Consider the following 20,280-nt stretch of genomic DNA (forward strand, 5'->3'; position numbering starts at 1 on the left):
TTTACTCGGTTTTTTATACATTTTTGGGAAGTGCTTTTTCAGCTTTTGAAAGCAAAATAAGCAAAAATTTATTTGATTGTTGTGGAAAAAAGAAATAGAAACTATTTCAGAACACTAAATAGATAATTAAGCATTGAACCTGATGTGAGAGAATTTATTTAATTGTTTTAAATGTTGAGTAAAGGATTTTGTATTATTTTGCATTCATAAAAAAGATTTTGTTTATTTTGCTCTGTATTTTTTTTTTTTTTTTAATTTTCATATTTATATGAGTTTTATTTATATTAAAATATAATAGGTATCACATCAACAATATCAGAGAGGAGGTGGGAGCAGATCTGCTCCTTCCTCTCCCTTTCCCTTTCTACTCCCCACTCCTACCCTCTCCCTCCCATTCTGATTTTTTCTTTTCTTTGTAGGTGTTCCCCCCCCCCATATTAGCATGTTTGGCATATTCGCTATGCATCCATGCATCTACCTCCGTGCTGTGCCGTTCATCTCCTCCCTGGCCACTGCAGCTGTTTGCTAGTTGTGTTTTTCCTTTGAATAAGAGTTTTCTTCTTTTTAGATTTGCCTTCATGAGCAATCTATGGGATGAAGGTTAGTCAGGTGTAAGAGGTTATCTGTCATGGCCTGGATAGTTCGGTGTGGGGGGTTATCTCTGACGGCTGGTTTAAATAAATTTTTCTATGATATTTGGCTACCATTGTCTTAGATCTAGTCTGCTCGGAGCAAATATATTCTTTAACTATTTTTGTACATGGGTTGGCGGAAGATGAAAGTCATAGATAACACTTCATTGTAAGAATTTTGTTTGCATCTATGACTATGTAACCTCATATATGTGGCTATATTTTTTAATTCATTTGAATGTTTTATAAGATTTCTTTTTTTGTTTGTGTGATTTACGCGGATTTTCAGGCATTTTTTGCAGTCGCTTTTTCTACTTTTAAGGAACATAAACACCTTCAAAACACCAAATAAATAATTAAGCATTGAACTTTAGGTGTGAGGATTTATTTGATTGCATTTTTTTGAACAAATAGCATTTGCTATCATATATTACTGAAGAAAGCCCCAAAGCAAGGACAAAAACAAGAGGTTCGAGACCCCCTACACCCTAAGCTAGATAAATCTGATTTGAACAGCAACCTAAACAATACATAGTCATTACAAGGACAACAATGAGTCACTCTTTACATTTAAGCACAATCAACAAATAAAATATGGCAGATCTAGCACCTAAGCCAACAAATAGTCCAGTAATATTTAAACATCATAGACGCAAATTGTGAAAAGAAAAGAAAAGAAAAGAAAAAAAACAACATAAAACACCCTAAACAGAAGCCAAAATCGGGACCGGCGTCGGGTGGCGCCGTCGACGGCGCGTGTCCTCCGGAGACCTCCTCTGCAGCAGAAATAAGCCGAAAGACCTCGGATCCACCGAAAAACCCCCAAACGCGCTCTAGAAGACAAGCCATGACCCACATGCGTCATTCCAGGGAATGACCTCCCTGGCGCATGTAGGCCACGCGCCAAGCATGAAGAACTAGCACGACTGTGGCTGGAAGCTGCTGGACCGAAAGAAGCGGGCAACCACCGTGGAGAGGCGCATATCTTGGAAAATCCAGCCGAAGTGAGCAGATCTAACTCCAAAGAAAGAAACCAAAACAAAGAAAAACCAGGTTAGAAACTCCGCCGGAAAACACACTAGAAAGTCGCTCCCCAACCCAAATCCTGTGAAGTCTTCTGCCGGGGAACATCAACCACTACCAGATCTAACCAGGGGAACAAAAACTCCAAAGCCCTAAAGGCTGGAGGACACCAAAAACTCCACAGGCTCTAACCAGGGAGAAGCAACAAGTCTTGGTGGAATAGTTCAATCAAACAACAACATAAAACATAAAGTCTTTATTTTCCGAAAATTCTTTCTTTGGCCTTCCTTGTTCAATCTCTCATGATCCTCCAACAACTTTCCTTCCTATTCGTTAGCCTTGCATTTCATATTTTCAGTTGATCAATTTCCCAATCGGCATCTTCCACTAGAAAAGCCTATGTTTATATGGCCGAAATAGAAATTTAGATTTGTATGTTGAGAGGAATGTATCAACCCAAAGTTGACTATGTAGCAGAACAAACGAAATAATCGGGATACTAGCCGAAGTGATGACAACAACCGGAGCCCATGGCCTTGAACTTGTATACACCAAAAAGAAAGTTGCGCTGAAGGCTACCATCATGCCCGCCATGGAGATGAAGAGTGTAGCAAGTCCAATCATCAACTTTGAAGGTAATGACTTTAAGAAATCATCTTCTGTGTAGCGTGACATGAGAATTGACAAGAATATTACTATTGAAGTCGAAGAGGAACACAGTGTTATTGCATCTGATATGAAAAATACCATAAACCAGTTACTTCTCACAAAAACAGGAGTCCCTGTTTCTTGATTGCTGACACCTACTACAGTGAAGGCTGCAACAAAAATCACAATGGCAATCAATGTTGCCACGAGCATACAATACTTTGATGTGTCCTTCATCCACTTTTCACCATCTTTCTGCAAATTTTTATGTGCCTTTATAAATATCTCCTTAGGTGTTTGGCCTTTCGAATTCTTCCTGTTCACGTATGACCGCGGCACAATCTTTTCTATCTCCTATAGTTGACCAAGTATAAATTGACAGGTATCAGTTGAACCATTATATATGCAACCAGAAGAAAAAAAAAAAATATCATCACTCACCTTAAACCACAACAACTCCCGTTGCATTTGAAGAGCTGCTCCTGATACGATATTTAGTCGATCTGAAGGTGCCAATTTTCCAGCTAAATGCAACATGTTCTCTTTGGTTTTTAAAGTAGCATAGGATGCAAGACTATCCTTGTCAGCACCTATCTCAAATATTAGATTGAACACACTCTCATGCCGATATAAAATAGCAATGTGAAATATACTCATTTTATTTTTGTCTTGTTGCCATATAAGGTCAGGATAAGAGCGTGCAAGTATAATTAGAAATTCAACATTTCCAACTTTTGCAGCTTCAAAAATTAAAGCCATATTATAGTTCACCAAGTTTGATGAGAACTGTTTGTCTGCAATTCCAACCTTTTTCCAAAGTTCTTCAACTAATTGATGGGCTAATGTCTTCATCAAAGCTTTGTTATAGATCCCTTTGAACCCTGTGGTTGAAAAAATAATCTATTCAAAACTCAGAGATAGTTTGGTAATAAAGAAATATTCAATTTATATAGTTATTTTACCAATATCCATAATAAGAAACTATATTGAAAGCTTTATAAAATAAAAATGCAAAGATAACTAAAGCATTAGATGCGGGTCTTGCATCCTAATTATTGCCTTCTTATGTGATGTATGACGGAATTTACTAATATTTTCGGTGAAAACGAAAATAGAAAAAATGTTAAAAATAATATTGGAGTTACGTCATTTGATTAGAAATTTACTTGTTCTTAGACAATAAAAATACAAAAGGAAAGATTTGATCGTCAAGCCAGGATTTTTATTTTATTTTCTTATTTACAATTAAGACTTTATTTCCTTTACTTACTATGACTAGATTTGCTTTATTTATTTCTTTTATTTACTGGGATTAGATTTACTATTACTACTAGGACTAGGTTTACTATTGTTACTAGGACTAGGTTTACTATTGCTACTAGGAATAGGTTTACTATTGCTACTAGGAATATGTTTACTATTACTACTAGGATTAGGTTTACTTTCTCTACAAGTATTTCTCTTTTATAAATAGGCTTGCTTATTATGTAAAACTCAATCAATTAAATTATTATCAAATAAGATAATTCTCTCTCAAATACTTTGCGGAGTTTTATACTTCTTTAGCCTGATGGTTTGTTTTATCTTTTTAGGTAGAAGACGAAGACGCTTCTCTTTACAGAATCAAAGACGCTACTATTTGACTAGTTACCTTAGTCTTCCGCTACGTCATTAAGATAAGTTTTGTCTTTGTATAAACAGACACTTTAAATCTCTTCTTTCTTTTGAATTTAAGTAAACAAAAATGCTAGCTTTTTCCAACATAGAAAAACATTACTCCCCATGGTCATGTTCTTGTGTGTGTATAAAAGAAACACTTGTAGAGAAAGAGAAAGATATAGGTATTTTTAGCTAATATTACTCAATTTTCATCTCTAGGAGATTAAGTTTAGAAAAGGTAGAATATACTTTTTGCTATTCACTGTAGCGCACTATAAGAGAAAAATATTGTTTCTCTTATTGGAGAAAGAACCATCGGGTTTTGTGCTCTCTATATCTTTATTTTTATCTTTATTCTTAACATATTGAAGAATAATATTTAAAGAAAATATAGAGAGATGAATAAAAAATTTGTTAGAGTTCGTAATGCAAAGATAGTAGCTACAATATATCTATATATCTATATATATATATATTTGTATTTTGAATAATTAAAATAGCTAGTATTGTTAGAGATGTTATTAGGTAATTTGACTAAATTTGTCAAGTTGTGATTAATGTAATAAAAGAACTACTTGGGAAATGTCGTATATATCTTTTCCATTTAAGAGGTTTGAATTGGAGGCAAACTAACATGAGTACTTTAAGAGACTTTTCCAGGATGATAGCTGACTTTCGCTGCCAATTGCAAAAGGATTTCGGGCCAACATTTTCAACGCTCCGAACCAGCATTCAGTGCCGGCACTTGCTATGTTTGGATCCATATCCAAAATTTTCAATGCTACATCTGTCCATAAAAACAACACATTAATTTGATGATTGTCAAAAGGTTGGTTAAGAAATGCTTAATTATAATATGATCGCTAATATTGCAATAATTAAAAGTGGTAACTTCATCTAACAAAAGTTAATTATAGTCAGAATATGTAAGGGCTTACCAAACATATCATTGTAAATAGTATACTCAAGGAGCTCAGTGCGTTTTCCATCAGTCAAATGTTCAAGACCAGTCAAAGCGAATAGATACGAGACCATGTTCGTATGTCCTAGATAAGCTGCAACAATGAGTGGTGTGTCTTCATTGACATCCTGGATCGATAGCAGTTTATTGTTCATTTTCACCAGTTGCTCAGCAATTCTGACGTTTCCTGATTGAGCAGCTGAGTGAAGGGCCGTAAATCCATATGTTGTTTTCAATTCCAAGTCCTTCGGAGTACTCACGATCAATTTCAACATTTCTGTTATAAAAGTGGTGTGTTGTGCAGCCGCCGCAATGTGAAGTGTTGTCGCTTTCTCTTTCGTTATGGGAGCTCGAACATAGTCTCGGTTTTCCTTAAAAAAAGCCTTAGCAGCCTGCCAATCACCTTTTATGGCAGCTTGAAGGAGTGGACGACACGGGCCACGACATTCATCTAATGTCCTTTTCCCTGGAATTTTTATTTTTATTTTAATTTTTCAAAAAAAGACCAAACGTGTTAATTACAACTTGTGGTGAAAAATCATGCCACTTGGATGAATACAGTAAGAACACAAAGCTTTGATATATGTAAGAACACATAAACTAGCAAATAGATGAGAATAAGAAAAAGAGACACATAGAATTAAGGTGGTTTGGTTTATGGCTAAAGTACACACATCAAAGCTTTTTCTTGACTACATCTTTCTTTGATTTATTTGATTGTATACAAGATTCTATTTATAGAGAAATAGTATGAATGTTACAAGTCTCTTCTACTTCTACATTAAAAATAATAAATTAAATTTATCATCTTATGGCTCTTCTCTCTTGAATGTTTGTAACTCTTATTTCTTGAGTTCTTGTAACTCTTGTCTCAATACGTCCCCGCAAACCCAATGGTAGATCACGTACGTTGAAGTTTGATCTTGAACATCAAAGGGCTGAAAAAAAAGAAAAAAAAGAAAAAAAAAAATTGCTACTATTTTATGAATTGGAATATCGGTTTTTATGACCGAAACTTGGACTTCGACGACTTTGGCCGACATCAACAACTATTCCTGGGACTTGGATATCTACGACTTTGGACGACATCAGCTATTATGGCCGAAAGCGGCTACTATGGCCAGAATTGGGTCAACTATGGGCATGAAACCTCTTTGGGCATTTTTTTTTTTTTTCAACAAGAAATAATTGAGTGGGTGGTATTTTCTAGTAGAAGAAACAATGGCAGTGCGACATGTCATCTTGACACAGAGAGAGACTCACATTGGTGTGAGAAGAGAAATAGTTCGGGCACAGAATGAGAAAATGTAGAACGATAAGAAAATCCAAGAAAAAAAAAATTGGCATGCGATAGATAATTGTGGGCATTTTGATTTTGGTTATGATGGAAGATGCAAAAGGATTGATGAGTGAAAAAAAAAAAAAAAAAAAAAAAATTGGCACATGATTGAATATGGGTGTTAACACATAGCTCTAATACCATGTAAGAACACATAATAATTTAAAGAGAGATAAATGAATTAATGAGAGGAAACATAGATTTTAGGTGGTTCGGCTTATGGCCTACATCCACTTGTCAAAATCTTTTTGTTGGCTACATCATTCATTGATTTATTTGATTGTGTATAAAACTTTATTTATAGAAAAAAAGTCTAAACATTACAAGTCTCTTCTGCTTCTACATTAAAAACAATAAATCTAATTTATCATCTTATAACTCTTGTTTCTAGAGTTCTTGTAACTCTTATCTCTTAAATTTTTGTAACTCTTGTTTCAATACATGCTAAGATGTTGAATGAACTAATTTATCTCATGACCTTACATATCTGGAGCAAGGGAAACCTTGTCTTCTTCTTCTTTTTTATTTTTTTTTTTAAGCACGCGTGTCTGTAATTTTTCTTTTGTTTCATGATTTATTTGAAGGTGCTTAACACAACATGCATTTTGGCTCATTTCAAAATGCAGCTTATGCAAGCTGGTAGAATGGAAATGGAACAAAGGACAGTTTTCCTTTAAACTCAATTTACAGTCCATAAAAATATTAAAAAAATACCACGTGTTTTTTGAACATGTGAGAAACAAATATTTTTATAATAAAAAGGATAAAGATTAAATTTTATTAAAAAATTATGTACTTTTCATATGCTATTTAAAACATGTCTATTTAATTGACTGCATATGAGAGAAAGAGAGTATCATTATAATGATACATTCTATCATTATATCTTCTCAAAGTTGATGTTGCATTTTAAAATCATTATTAAATTTTAGATGAATAACTATTAAATATTGATCCAATAATAATTTTAAAAGACAATATCAAAGTTAAAAGAATAAAAAGATTGTACGTACGTAGCATTTTTTTTTTTTTTTTGGATGAATAAAATGGTAGGTAGCATTACTCAGAGAGAGAGAGAGGTACTTACTTGGGCTTAGCTCCCCCATATATATCTGCACGGATTCAGGTTCATAATCTTCACTTGGGGTTGGCTCCCCTGCATTTGTCTGCACGAATTCTGCTTGGGACGTGGCAGCATCTAATGACGCAAATGCGTCCGATGTTGTAGAACGAAGACCGGAGCTGTAGGGGGAACACTCTGGTGTAGAAGATAATCTTGGTTGATCGATAGAAGTCCTTTCACTCGCAATTCTCACCTTTGCCTTCTGTCTTCCATTGTCAGGCGTGTTGATAGCACCTTCTTCCATTTTTCTTTTCTGGTTTTATAAAAATAAATCTAATAGAAAATTGACATATGATCAATATTTATAGAAGTAATGTATTGAGATAGAAAATTGACATATGAACATTTTTCTTGCTCATTTCAAGTTTTCTTCCTTGAACTTACACGACCCAAACTAATAGATAGAGACACCTAGTTGCAGTTTGGGACATAACTACAAATTTAGAGAGCGAGACTGATTTGAATTTTTTTTTTTTTTTTTTTTTTAAGAGGTCAAAGTAAAAAAAAAAAAAGACTTGAAATATTTTTTGAACAAATTTAAAGACTAATTTTTTTAACAATTGCCCCCTAGTCCGTCACTGGTTGTAGTTTATTTTTATCATTATTTTAGCAGGACAATCAAATTGCATTAAGCGATCCCTCACAACAAACTTATTGATCTTTTTCTTCTTTTTTCTTCTGTATTTTCATAAAAAAAAAAAAAAAACTAGTACATAAGAACCGGCCACCATGACAATAGTAAGAAGAAGAAAAAGGTATGATGCCTGGTTAGTGTTAAAAAATGAAAGAATATACTGATACAAAGGTAAGAATAAAAGAATAATGGTAAGGAGAAAGAGAAAAATGCTCATGTCATGAGGATAATAACAAGAGGTTAAGATTTATTACAGATACGTACAGATTGAGCTTCAGAGCCTGTTCAGTAGTCCAAAGAAACCGGGATTCTTTTGATGTTCAACCTTGCAGGAGTTTTGGTCAAAAAGTCGGGTATATTTATAAGAAGATAAGGCGAGCTCTAGAGCATGTTTTTTTTTTATTTGATCTCTTTTCCTACTTGTGAGTTCTACGTATTTAATAGTTGATTTTTAAGAAAAATTATTATAGTTATGTAGAAGTTGTAAACGTATCATATCTCTCCTAAAATTAATCTGACTTTTAAAATTACCATTTGATGTGTGATAGATCATTATTAGATTTTAATCAAATTATAATTTAAAAGTCATATCAATTTTGAAAAAACTCAAAGAGTATAGGATTTGGATCCTCATCTAAGAGTACATGGATCATCCTTATTACATTACTCCCTTCTACCGGGATGTGTAAAACTTCATTTTACAGCCTCAAATAAAAATTTGACACACCAATTAAAAATACCAAATTGAAAGGAGATGAAAATACCAGATCTTTATATCAAACCAACCCATCAACTATCATTTTTTCCATTCATTCTAACCCCGTAAGATCTATATATCCCTAAACAACCCAATGAATTCTAACCCCTCCGCCGAATGTCGCCATCGAAATTCGGCACCGTCTTTCATTGTGGAAGCTGGGCATAATTTTTTATTCTCAAGAATTCGCAATGATATATCTTATTTATGCATAACATTATGAAAATTGTGAACAAATTTGGGGTCTTCTTACTTATCACAAAATAATTCATCTTTGTCATGTTTTGCTAGTTTTGTGAAGTTTAGTACGTACAGTTATTTGCCCATGCACTTAAGATATTGGTCGGAATTGTTATTAGCCGCTATTTAAAAATACAATTGAAATTGAGGTGGTACCTCAAGAGATATATAATATTAGAACATATATATATAGCAATTTCACTAAAATAGTTTTTTAATTTTTTTTTTATGAGGCAATTTCGTGAAAACACACAAAAATCACTCCTAGTAGTCTCACTATTATAACCAAAAAAATTTGGTGAGTAAATAGTACTCACCAACAATAGTGAGTACTGTTAACTCACCAAATCATTAAAAAGCTATAAAAATTTGGTCATTTCTCTCGCTTCATTTTTTTTTTTTTTTCACATATAACTATGTTTCGTTCTACAATGTTTAAGGCTAAAAGTGTATTTTCTCTATAACTACAATATTTTCACACTAAACATCTAGTGCCATTCAAATTTCTTGTTCACGTACACATTCCAACAGGTTTTGTGCAATTGAAGGGACATGTTTGGATAGCATTTTATTTTTGATTATTTTTTAACAACATGTTTGGTAGGTTTTTTAAATTTAAATTCTACTCAAGTTTTATCAAACTTTATTTAAATAGAATAGTGATAGTGAATAGTTAAATGGTGTGGCTGCTGGGAGTGCATTAAAAAAGTGGCTCACCAAAATAAAGAAAAGTAGATTTTAGCTATTTTGGCTAGTAAAATTTAGTGAGAGTACTGGGAATGCTCAAGACTAATGCTAAAAACCAAGATTTATGTCTTTTTTTTAAGTACTTCTAAAACTGGCGTGGCTTTTAAAATTGTCATCGAATCAAATTTAATAATGATCTATCACATATTTAATGATAATTTTAAAAATAATATTAATTTTGGAAAGACTAAAAAAAAACAAAAAAACTTACTATTTTATTTTATTTCCCTCCCTTTTCACGATCCTTCTAAAAAAGCCTGCCCGTCAAATATTCACCCGAAAAGTCAAGGATAACCGCACAGTTGGACGTTTTCAAATTAAAAAAAAAAGATAAAATAAAATTTTATTCCCCCAATTATTCCAAGCACGTCTGGACAAAGTTTATCTTGTCCGCTTAGCATTACTTTAATATCAGCATCATGCATGCGCGAATATTTTTTTTTTAAAAAAAACAAAAAACAAATAAAAAACAATCTTAAAAGATTCAATGAAGACATATCTACAAAACAGAGCTACACAGTAGGAGTTAGGTGACGTTGAATGAGACTAAGGATTGATTATACGAATTAATATGAGAAACCACGTGAAAATGAAACGGTACCGGTTGGCATAATCCGAGAAATAATTATAATGTCTCTTGTCCCAATTATTGACTAGTTTGACCTGCCTCGTGCATGAATCGCTACCAAACAATTACAACTTGCAAATTTTTTAAAACATTTTGTCTTTTTCCCAAGTTTTAATCTTATCATTTACATAATTAAAAACATTTGATCGCATCGAGTTTTTGCCAGCTGTGCAAGGAATCAATTTTTTGTTCTCTACTACGGATTCGTTTGTTTAAGTGCATAACTACAAGCTACCCCTTGATCAATCCCAGACACTTGGCACGAGCCATGCACTTCTCATCAATTTTTATAAAGAGAAATGATATAATTACATTTCATACACATCTCTTATATATTTATATATAACTAATTTTTCAATTCATTATTAAATTTATGAGGCTTAATGTAGGCCTTATAAATTTTAAAATGAGATATACAAAAGATATATTTGATGTTATTTATAAAAAGAACTACAACATAAGTGCCATAATATTTTCAATGATTAATATCTAACATTTTTTTTTTTTTTGTTAATAAAACACTTAAAACTAGATCTTGACCATTGAAAAAACTACAACACAATTTTTTACAGCCTTTAAGCCTAATCCTTTTTTTTTTTTTTTTTTATACATTTCTTATATATTTATTTTGCAAATTTATTATTAAATTTGTAGAATCTATATGTTGTCCTACATATTTAATGGTGGATTTGCACATCTTTTGTACGGAGATAAATAAAAAATGTAAAAAAAAAAATGAAACCGAACATTTCTTTTTTATAATGTTTATACGGTTTCTGACATCCCACATCGCCTGTGTATGAGAATGAGTATATGCTTATATGTATGTTCGCATCCTTCTTGACACAACGCGTTTTAAAGCTGTGATGGCCATGAACTTATCAGAACTATGCAGTTAAGCGTGTTTCTGCAAAAATAGTACCAGAATAGATGACATCTTTAAAAGTCTGGTTTGAGGGAGCCAAAAGCAGACAATATTGTGTCATTGCGAGTGGGTCGTTACACGGTTGATAATCATCAACAGATACTGTTGCTCTCCTATACCAATAACATAGATACAATTTGGTATCTTTTCTAACCACATTTGATCCATGACATTACTCCAACTTCTACCATTTGCCTTGATCACAACATCCATAATTTCCAACTGCATCTCCCTCTTGTATAATAATTTTATGTAGTCACAATTCACAACTACTAAACTTCGCTATATGTAAAGTAGTCAATGCTTCTGCTACTGCTAGCTCTACTACTAATACAATGCAACATCCAAATTAATTAGCTTTTATCACGCTGGTGGCCGGGAGGATTCTTCCATCCTCTTTGTAGTACCTCTTGTTTGTCTTGCCTTTGAATTTACTCGCCTAAATGCATCAAGAGTCTTCAGTGTTGGGAATGTATCTCAAAGATACAAAGGAAAAACCCAAGGACAAGCATCATGAAAGCATACATAAGATTGTGCAAAACAAAAAATTGCAAGGGCAAGAACACTGCCTCTAAGATTGGCTAGTACTGCTTGGTGTAGGGGCTGGTTTGAATCATATTGCTTCTTCAATTCACACGTAGAACTAGGCCAGGGTTTAGAGACCTTTAAACATTCTCCTCAATTATGATTATGAGACCAAGAGTGTGGGCTCTAATTGATGTAGGACGTTAGGACTTATTATTAGGATTTACTTATTTCATTTCCTTACTAGGATTAGGTTCACTTTCTATAAAAATATTTCAGTTCCTCACTAAGATTATGTTTACTTTTACTACTATAGGAATATGTTTACTTTTTCTACAAGTATTTCATTTTCTTACCAGGATTAGGTTTATTTTCACTACTAGGAATATGTTTACTTTCTCTAGAAGTATTTCTCTAATATTTATATGTGAGTTTGCAATGTAATAAACAATTATCGAATTATTATCAAATCTGAGAATTTTCCAAATATTTTGCGGAGTTTTTCATCCTTTAAGTCTGCGGACTTGTTTTATCTTTTGGTCAGAAGACACAAACGCTTCTGATTGTTGTTACCAAGTCTTCCGTTACTTCAGTGGGTATTAGAGCATGCTTTATTCTGATTAATGGCTAGTCAGCGCAACAACGACAATCCCCTTAATGACACCGCTCGTGAGAGGGAGGCTCCTTCGAGACCCAAATTCCAATAGTTCCAATAGATGACGCATCAGGCAATACAACAGCCGAAAGAGACGTTGGAGCGAATGCAGATAGGACCTATTCAAAATCAAAGGGATGATGATACCCATGATGACGATGGGATCTAGGTGAGGCATGTTCATCACCACCGCCCTGTACCCATAAACTGTTCACAAATCTATGAAATCGGTTAACCATATTAACTAGTGAAGTTGGGTTTGGATCATATTTGGTTCCACGACTTGGGGTAACTATGATCGAGTTGGCCTGGAGATAACTTGTTGGATGGTGTTTTATTGTGCAACTTTTGTGGCTTTTTATCTGCCATTCATTCCCTATAGGAATTCGTGGGTATGGAAATCAAGAATTGAATTTTGTATGTACTGATCAATTTCAAAATAAAGAATACTTAAAATTGACTGCCATCTTAGATACAATATTTTAAACATCTTTTTTTAAAACACGCTTTGCACTATTGCAATTAACACAAATTAAAAACTTTTGATTTAAAAGATCATCTTGAAATTTCGAAATGCATAAAACTAAAGATTAAATATTTTTTTTATTATTTTTATAGTAATGAGATTTAGACTAGTGTTTTCTAAGATTTGCTTCCCATAATAACTATGGTAGCAATACCTGAATTTATAGAAAACATTTACAACAGTGAACTTCAAGAGTCTTTACAGTTACAAATGCACTCAAGTGTTTCATCTCTAGCTTCAGTTATATATTTTCATTTTTATCTTCAAGGGTCTCACTTGTAGCTTCCATTATCTTGTTAAGCTGCTCATCTTCAGCTTCAGTTATTTTCCTACACCTATTGCTGCTGCGGATAGGATCAGGTGGCCAGGTCATTATCTTGAGTGTTTAAAGTTGTCTCAATAGATAGTACTATAATTACTTTGAGTTGGGCTCCAAATTCCGGAATGGAATCAGACAATTGGTTCAGAAGAACTTCAATTGACTTTTTGTTTGAGAATACCATCATAACCAATGTTGGATGCGTCTCTTTCTATGATTTTAAAAGAATTATGGGAAGAAATGCCACGACATGGGAAAGTCTCGACATACTTTTTGATTTTCTTGATGATTGAAGTATGGCCTTATGTCCAAGGAGGAGGATTAGACTTGAGTATGTCAAAAAGTGGCTACATTGTTTTGTGAGATTTTGGTAAAACTTAGCAACACCAATTTAGAGATCCTAAGAACCTCTAAAGTTGAGTCTTGCCTAGGATTTCATCTGAAATTTTTTCAGCAAATTGAATAGCTCTATCAATGGGAGTAATCATTCCTTGATAGATGTTATATCCTCAAAAACAAACTTGAGTCTTGAATAATTTTATTTTTGCAGATGAAACTACTAGCTAGTCCATTCATTTTAATGATTTTGAAGAATGTATTGAGGTGTTTTCAATGTTCTTCTATTGATTTGGAAAAAATGAGGACATCATCTAAATAGACAATTGAAAAATGAGATATTGGATAAAAAAAATTCTTTTATTATATTCTGAAATTCACTTGGGGTATTTTTGAGACCGAATGGCATGTTGAAGCCGAATGGCATTACATTCCATTCGTAATAAGGTTTTATACTTATCACTTTCATGGATTTGTATTTGCCTGAATCCACTTTTCATATCAAATTTGAAAATATTTGATTAACTTAATCTTTCAATTAGGTCTTTTTTATTAGGAATTAGGTACTTGATTCATTCTAATAGTTTGTTAAGGGGTTTTTAATTTATTATTAATCTAGGTATTCCGCTTTCTAATTCAGCATTTTTCTAAATATAAAAAGCTGAACATGACCAATGAGATTTACTTTTAGGAATGATTCTTTTACTTAATAAGTCCTCTATCTCTTTTCTACAATAATCCGTTACTTCTTGACTCATTTGAATAGGTCTTGCTTTTGTCGGGATATTTCTTTGATTAAAATCTTTTATATATGGTAATTTTACTATATGTTTCTTTGAGTGCCATAAGGCATTTGGAACATCTGAACAAACCTCTTGTTGTAACTTTTATTTACTTTTTTCAATTTTTTTTTTTTTTTTTTTGTGAGAGAATTTCACTAGCTAGATAATTGTTCTTCAATTCAATTGTACTTTATTTCTTCTTTGAGAAATTCAAATTTTTACTTTTATTGTGAATTAGGCTTATAATTTTAGATATAGGAACTTCTTTCAAGGCATTTATTTCTCAAGGTTGCGGATTTCTTAGAAATCTAAATTTTACTTTATGGCCAAGAATTGTTGTCGTGACTCCTTTACTATCTGTTGTGAAGGGGTATAATAAACAGATGAAAGGATTTCATAAGATTACTTTAGTTTCTTGCATATTTTTTATTAATACAAATGATGTTTTAAAACAAACATTATCTTGACATACTAGCTTGAGCTTTAGATAACGTATAATCTATTTTCATTTGACTTAATTCCATTTGCTGATGATAATCTTTCGGTTGTTTTTTCATAATACTTGGTTGGAATTATTCCTTCTTTAATGCAATTTAAACTTGCACCTGAATCGACCTCAAATACATAATCATTGTTGACTATAATGGTTACTTTGGAAGACCATTTATGGAAAAGTATTTTGTCTATTACATCTAAAATTATTCTGATTTCTTTAACAACATTATTGGTCCACGTAGACAATGATGGGATATGAGTAGGATAATTTTCTTTTTTGCTTCTTCTTTTGTTAGAAGGTTTTCTAACTTTGTAAGATGTTGAGCTTTCAATTCGTGATCTTCTACCTTTTCTATTAGATCAAGTAAGAGTTCTTCTTGTTTAGTTAAAACATTTATCACTTTCAATGAGCAACTATTGTCTTTACATGAGTTTAACTCTACTTCTGAATGACTGGAGTTTTCACTTGCAGATTGATAGTCTGCGGAGTCACTATTAATTGTGGAGTTTTCTTCATCATTTACACTTTATTTTTTAATTCTAAAATTTCATATTACATTTCTTTGTCTCTGGAAGAAATTTGTAGGCTATTGATTTTATCCTTTACTTTACATTCGGTTTTGTAATGACCTATTTTTCTACATTTGAAGCAATTTATTTTGCTTTTATCTTTCACTACAAAAATTTCAAGAATTTTGGACGGTTTCAAACCGTCCAAAATTTACAAAAAAACCTGTTTGGAACATAGTCCAAACGGTTTATTCTTAAACCATTTAGAAAAATGGGTCGGAAATTCGGATTCTAAACGGTTTGAATAACAAATTCTGGACAGTTTGATCTGTTTAGAACTAATTTCAGACAGTTTGGGTCCAAACCGTCCAGAATAAATAATTTATTTTTTTTAATAGTAACCTAATTTTTTGTGAGATGGAAATGAACTAACCTTAACCCATTCATGTGATATGCACAAATCATTGCACAATCAGCATATATCAATAATTTTTTTAAAATTCCAAAACCCAATTCCAAACATTCATGCCAACTATTATTAATCATTTCGCAACAGAGATCTGAAAATTAGAGGCAGTGGAAAAGAAACCAATACCTGAATTCAATATGAAAGTAATGGAACCCAACGAAACATGAAAGTAAGAAGAGAGAGAGAGAGAGAATTTCTGACTTGCTACCACCATTTTTTGAGCTCTCTCATTCCACGACCCTTTAAATATATAACATCTAGCGCACTCTCTTCGTTAAGAGATGCTTTGAATTTTATTTTGATATTCTCTATTTATTTTGGGACTTTTCTCGCAACAGAGAATCTGAAAATTAGAGGAAGTAGGAATGAATCAGTAACTTCCGATTCTATATGGAGAAGAGATGAATAATTGTGATTTATAAGAGATAATTATGAGTATTGAGTCTTATATTTACCGAGTTACTAGTTAAAACTAAGCTTTATAAAAAATTCTAAAAAAACTCCAAATTGATTAGCCTTTTTAGGATGATAGCGTAGATACCACAAGCGCTTTTTTCCTGAATCGTTACGCAAACCTACACCTAAATTAAATATGAAAGTAATGGAACCCAACACAACATGAAAGTAATACGAGAGAGAGAGAGAGAGAGAGAGAGAAATTATCTTAAGCAGCACTAGAAATCCTCCTGGCTGTTTGGAGATGGGGATTTTGCTCAACAATGACTGCTGGGTAACAAAAGGAACCCTCTCTCTTCTGCAACTCTCTTAAGCCCTAGCATCTGAGAAGCCGAGACTGAGAGATCCAAGCGTTTCCCTTCTTTGCCAACGACTTCAGAACTTATTGCACACTTCACGATCCGGTTTGAGATCGTGAGAGCGAAAGCAAAGCCGAAGAGAGAGCGGTGGCAATACAGACGGAGAGAAGCTAGATTTCAATACATAGACGAAAAATTATGGTGAAGTAGGCTGGGGGGGGGTTTTGGATTTTCGTGGGAAATTTTGGTACAGTGGGCCAAAGTCTCCCTCTTGTCTTCTATACTAAACGATAGTGTTTTTCGATTTCATATTAATTAATCAGCGTTGCTCAATAAATTTCCTAAAAATATGATCATTAGTTATAACTATTGTGGTCGCTATTATGACTTTTAATTTGTTAATTTCCAACTTCATAATAATATTTAGCGACGAGAATCTAGTAAATTTCATAAAAAATCATTGGCAAAGGACGACTGATTTGTGTAAAGCTTTTAATTATTTATACTATTAGAAACGAAATTTTATGTTGGCAATAATAGTCTAATATTAGCGACGAAAATTGTCGTCACTAAAATGAATTGGTGCCAACCATTGTCGTCAGAAATAAGCTAGATCCCATCACAAATACTTTTGTGTGGCTTTTTGCGCGTGAAAAAAATTCTTGTGCCGGTATTATATAGGGATGACATATATATCCACGACCACAAGGTGTCGTTATTATTATTATTATTATTATTGTTATTGTTATTGTTATTATTATTATTATTATTTGTGAAATTAGCTAGTGACAACTTGAAATTGTAGTCGCTAATAGGTGATTTATAGCAATTAGCAACAACAATTTCTAGTTGTCGGTAAGAATGTTGCTGCTAAAGACCATTTTTCCTGTAGGATGCTTCAATTAAATGTTTTGGCAATTTAACCCCAAAATATTGAACAAACTCCCAAACATCCTACAATTAATGACAACCAACAGAGCATAATGAAAAAATCGTCTCTTAAAGCTTATTTGATATAGTGTCCACGATGCATAGAAGCACCGACACATCATTTTGTATGAACCATTTGTATGGCACTACTCAAATTAATAATTGATGCATGGATTAGAAAAACACTTTCATGCCAACCAATAAATAATGGATTAGAACAACATTATTAGCTGGATAAGAGCTTCCAAAATCAAGCATGCGAATGGTTGAGAATGAAACACAAGAATCGTCTCCGGCCAGGGATGTTACCACAAGGAATATCTCAACCAATAATCAGAACGTTGTTAACACTCAACTCCGACTTAATAGGAAAACGTGTCACGCTAGCCCCTTTGTCAAGTACACGAAATCGTATATCCCATCATGCACAATGTACCATCGACTGATGTCTCTTTCTGCAGGATCTCACCTTTTGAGAATGCCATATGCTGATTTAGATTTGAGTAACAGCTAGAGATAGATAAACACTTACGTTCAATTTTTATATTGGATTATCTTTTGGGATCGAGCAACATATCAATTTATTTTGACAATTTAGTTCTTTTACTTATTGTAGGTAGACTAGCCCCAATAAAATCTTTAGACTTTGTTAGAACATATTCCTGTTTGATGGCTTATCGATCAGCTAGAGTCCTTAACCTGTAAAAAAGGAAATTGCGTCGGAGAAACTTGACAATTCTACTCCGATGCTTAAGTCAGTATTATCTCAAGTGTATATATTTTTGGAATCATAAAGAGCAATCTCCTTCATATATATACTTGCGTATTTGTAAGGTATTTATAAGTGGAGTGGTGAGAGTAATCCATTTTTTTCATTGGGCCATGTGTCAGGCTTAGAGCATTTGTTGACAATCCGGATCGTGGGATCGTGGTACATGGGCCACAATGATCGTGGAGTCGGTCTTTAACCGATTTTGGATCATGGGAAATTATCCCGACCCTGCCGAATGGGCCAAGCTTCATATATAATATATATAATATATTTTTCATATATTCTAACATCCCCTCAAACAACTCAAGGTGGAAGATTGTGAAAGTTTGAGTTTAAAAATAGAAATAGATTTAAATGCCGCCAAAGTCAGTGGTTGGATCAAAGTAGTGGCAAGAAATGCTGAAAGTGATGGCCGAAGAACATAGACTATACGTTAAAAGAATCTTGTGAGAGGTCAAGCTGTAACTGAAAATGATGGTCAGAGAATAGAAATTAGCCGTTAAAATCTGATAATGGGCCAAACCACATTTGCCAAAGATTCGCCAAGTCAGAGGCTCCTCCCCCAACCCCAAAAATGATTTTTTTTTTTTTTTTTTTCCTCCGCCCAGCTTGGTTGCCCACCCTCAGATTTACTGAATTTTTTTTTTCTAAGAGGACTGACATTTAGTACATGAGTTCCTGATGTCTTTAATTGGTTTCATGTTTCATCGCTGTTTGTCCCTTCTGGTTTCATCACAGTTTTGAATCCAGATCATTAGGGATTAAAGCACAACTCACTACAAAAATCAGTGAAATTTGCCACGTGCAGTTCGGCACGTGTACAGGCACTGTACACGTGTCGAACAGATTGCTACGTGCGTTTCGCCACGCGTGCGACTCATGTCTGATGTGGAAGTCACTAACTGCACATTTTGACACGTATATTGAAATACACGTGTCTGAATGTTTGACACGTGTATTGAAATACACGTGTCCAATTTTTGTTTTTTTTAAAAAAAAAATTCAAAATTAAAAATACAATTAAATAAAAAATTTAATTAAATAAAAAAATACAATTTGAAATTTTTTTTCAATTTAGTTTTGATTATTGTCTTTTTAAATTTGTTTGGGTTGATTAATTTTCAATTTTTTTTTTTAAAAGAAAAATTTCTTATTTCTGACCACAAATAATGCAATATTTATTTTACCCAAAAATAAAACAAAATCAAATTACACAAACCAATAATTAATAACGTATTTGTTAACTATGCAAATCTTTACAAACAAAAAATAATTACACAAAATATCTACAAATCCGAAGGGCGTCCCTGCGAAGCACGAGGTACCGTCCCAGGTGTGTTATCGCCAACCGGCGATTGCTGCGCAAGGGATGGTGTAGCGACAGAGGAGTGCTGGTTCAACCGTCGTCCAACAGGCGACAATGTACCAACCGTTGTCGAATTCCCTGCAAATAATATAGACAATTAAAATATATAATATTACTTGCAAAATTAAAGGGGTAATGAAAACAAATTGAAATTAATTTTGTCCTATACACAATATAAATCATATCTGCAGATGCACTACTAACAGACGACGTACTACCTACGTGTGCAGGTGAAGACTGAGCACCAAGACATGGTTGTGATACTCCCATGGAGGACATGAAGACCTCGAACTGTCGCATGCGCTGCTCCATGGCGTCGAACTGTTGCATGCGCTGCTCCAACGCATCATTCCTCTCTCGCTCAGCCCGTAGCTCCGCTTGGATTTCTACCATCTTCCGGGCGTGCTCGGCCCAATCCCGAGACGTGCTCTCAGATGGTCCCCCCTGTGAGCGAGGCCTGTATGAGAAACATGTCCCCTAAACAGGTGTAACGTTCGGCCCAACCTGCCAAACCCTCCCCTCGT

At 33.5% G+C, this 20,280-nt stretch overlaps 1 protein-coding gene across 2 annotated transcripts; it reads right to left on the reverse strand.

Annotated features, from left to right (window-relative positions):
- Positions 1-988: 988 nt before the first annotated feature.
- LOC133868774 (uncharacterized) lies at positions 989-8,409 on the reverse strand. Of its 2 annotated transcripts, none has more exons than XM_062305777.1 (6): positions 8,284-8,409; positions 7,350-7,658; positions 4,901-5,389; positions 4,597-4,749; positions 2,745-3,184; positions 989-2,654 (listed from the first exon to the last, which is right to left on the reverse strand). In XM_062305777.1, exons 2-6 carry the CDS (start codon positions 7,627-7,629, stop codon positions 2,043-2,045), a joined length of 1,974 nt encoding a protein of 657 aa, XP_062161761.1. In that variant the 5' UTR covers positions 7,630-7,658; positions 8,284-8,409; the 3' UTR covers positions 989-2,042. The 2 variants fall into 2 exon arrangements, with proteins under 2 accessions (XP_062161761.1, XP_062161760.1); XM_062305776.1 differs by having other exon boundaries at positions 989-2,657.
- Positions 8,410-20,280: the final 11,871 nt, after the last annotated feature.

The sequence above is a fragment of the Alnus glutinosa genome, chromosome 5 (genome assembly GCF_958979055.1).
Source record: "Alnus glutinosa chromosome 5, dhAlnGlut1.1, whole genome shotgun sequence".
Lineage (NCBI taxonomy): Eukaryota > Viridiplantae > Streptophyta > Magnoliopsida > Fagales > Betulaceae > Alnus > Alnus glutinosa.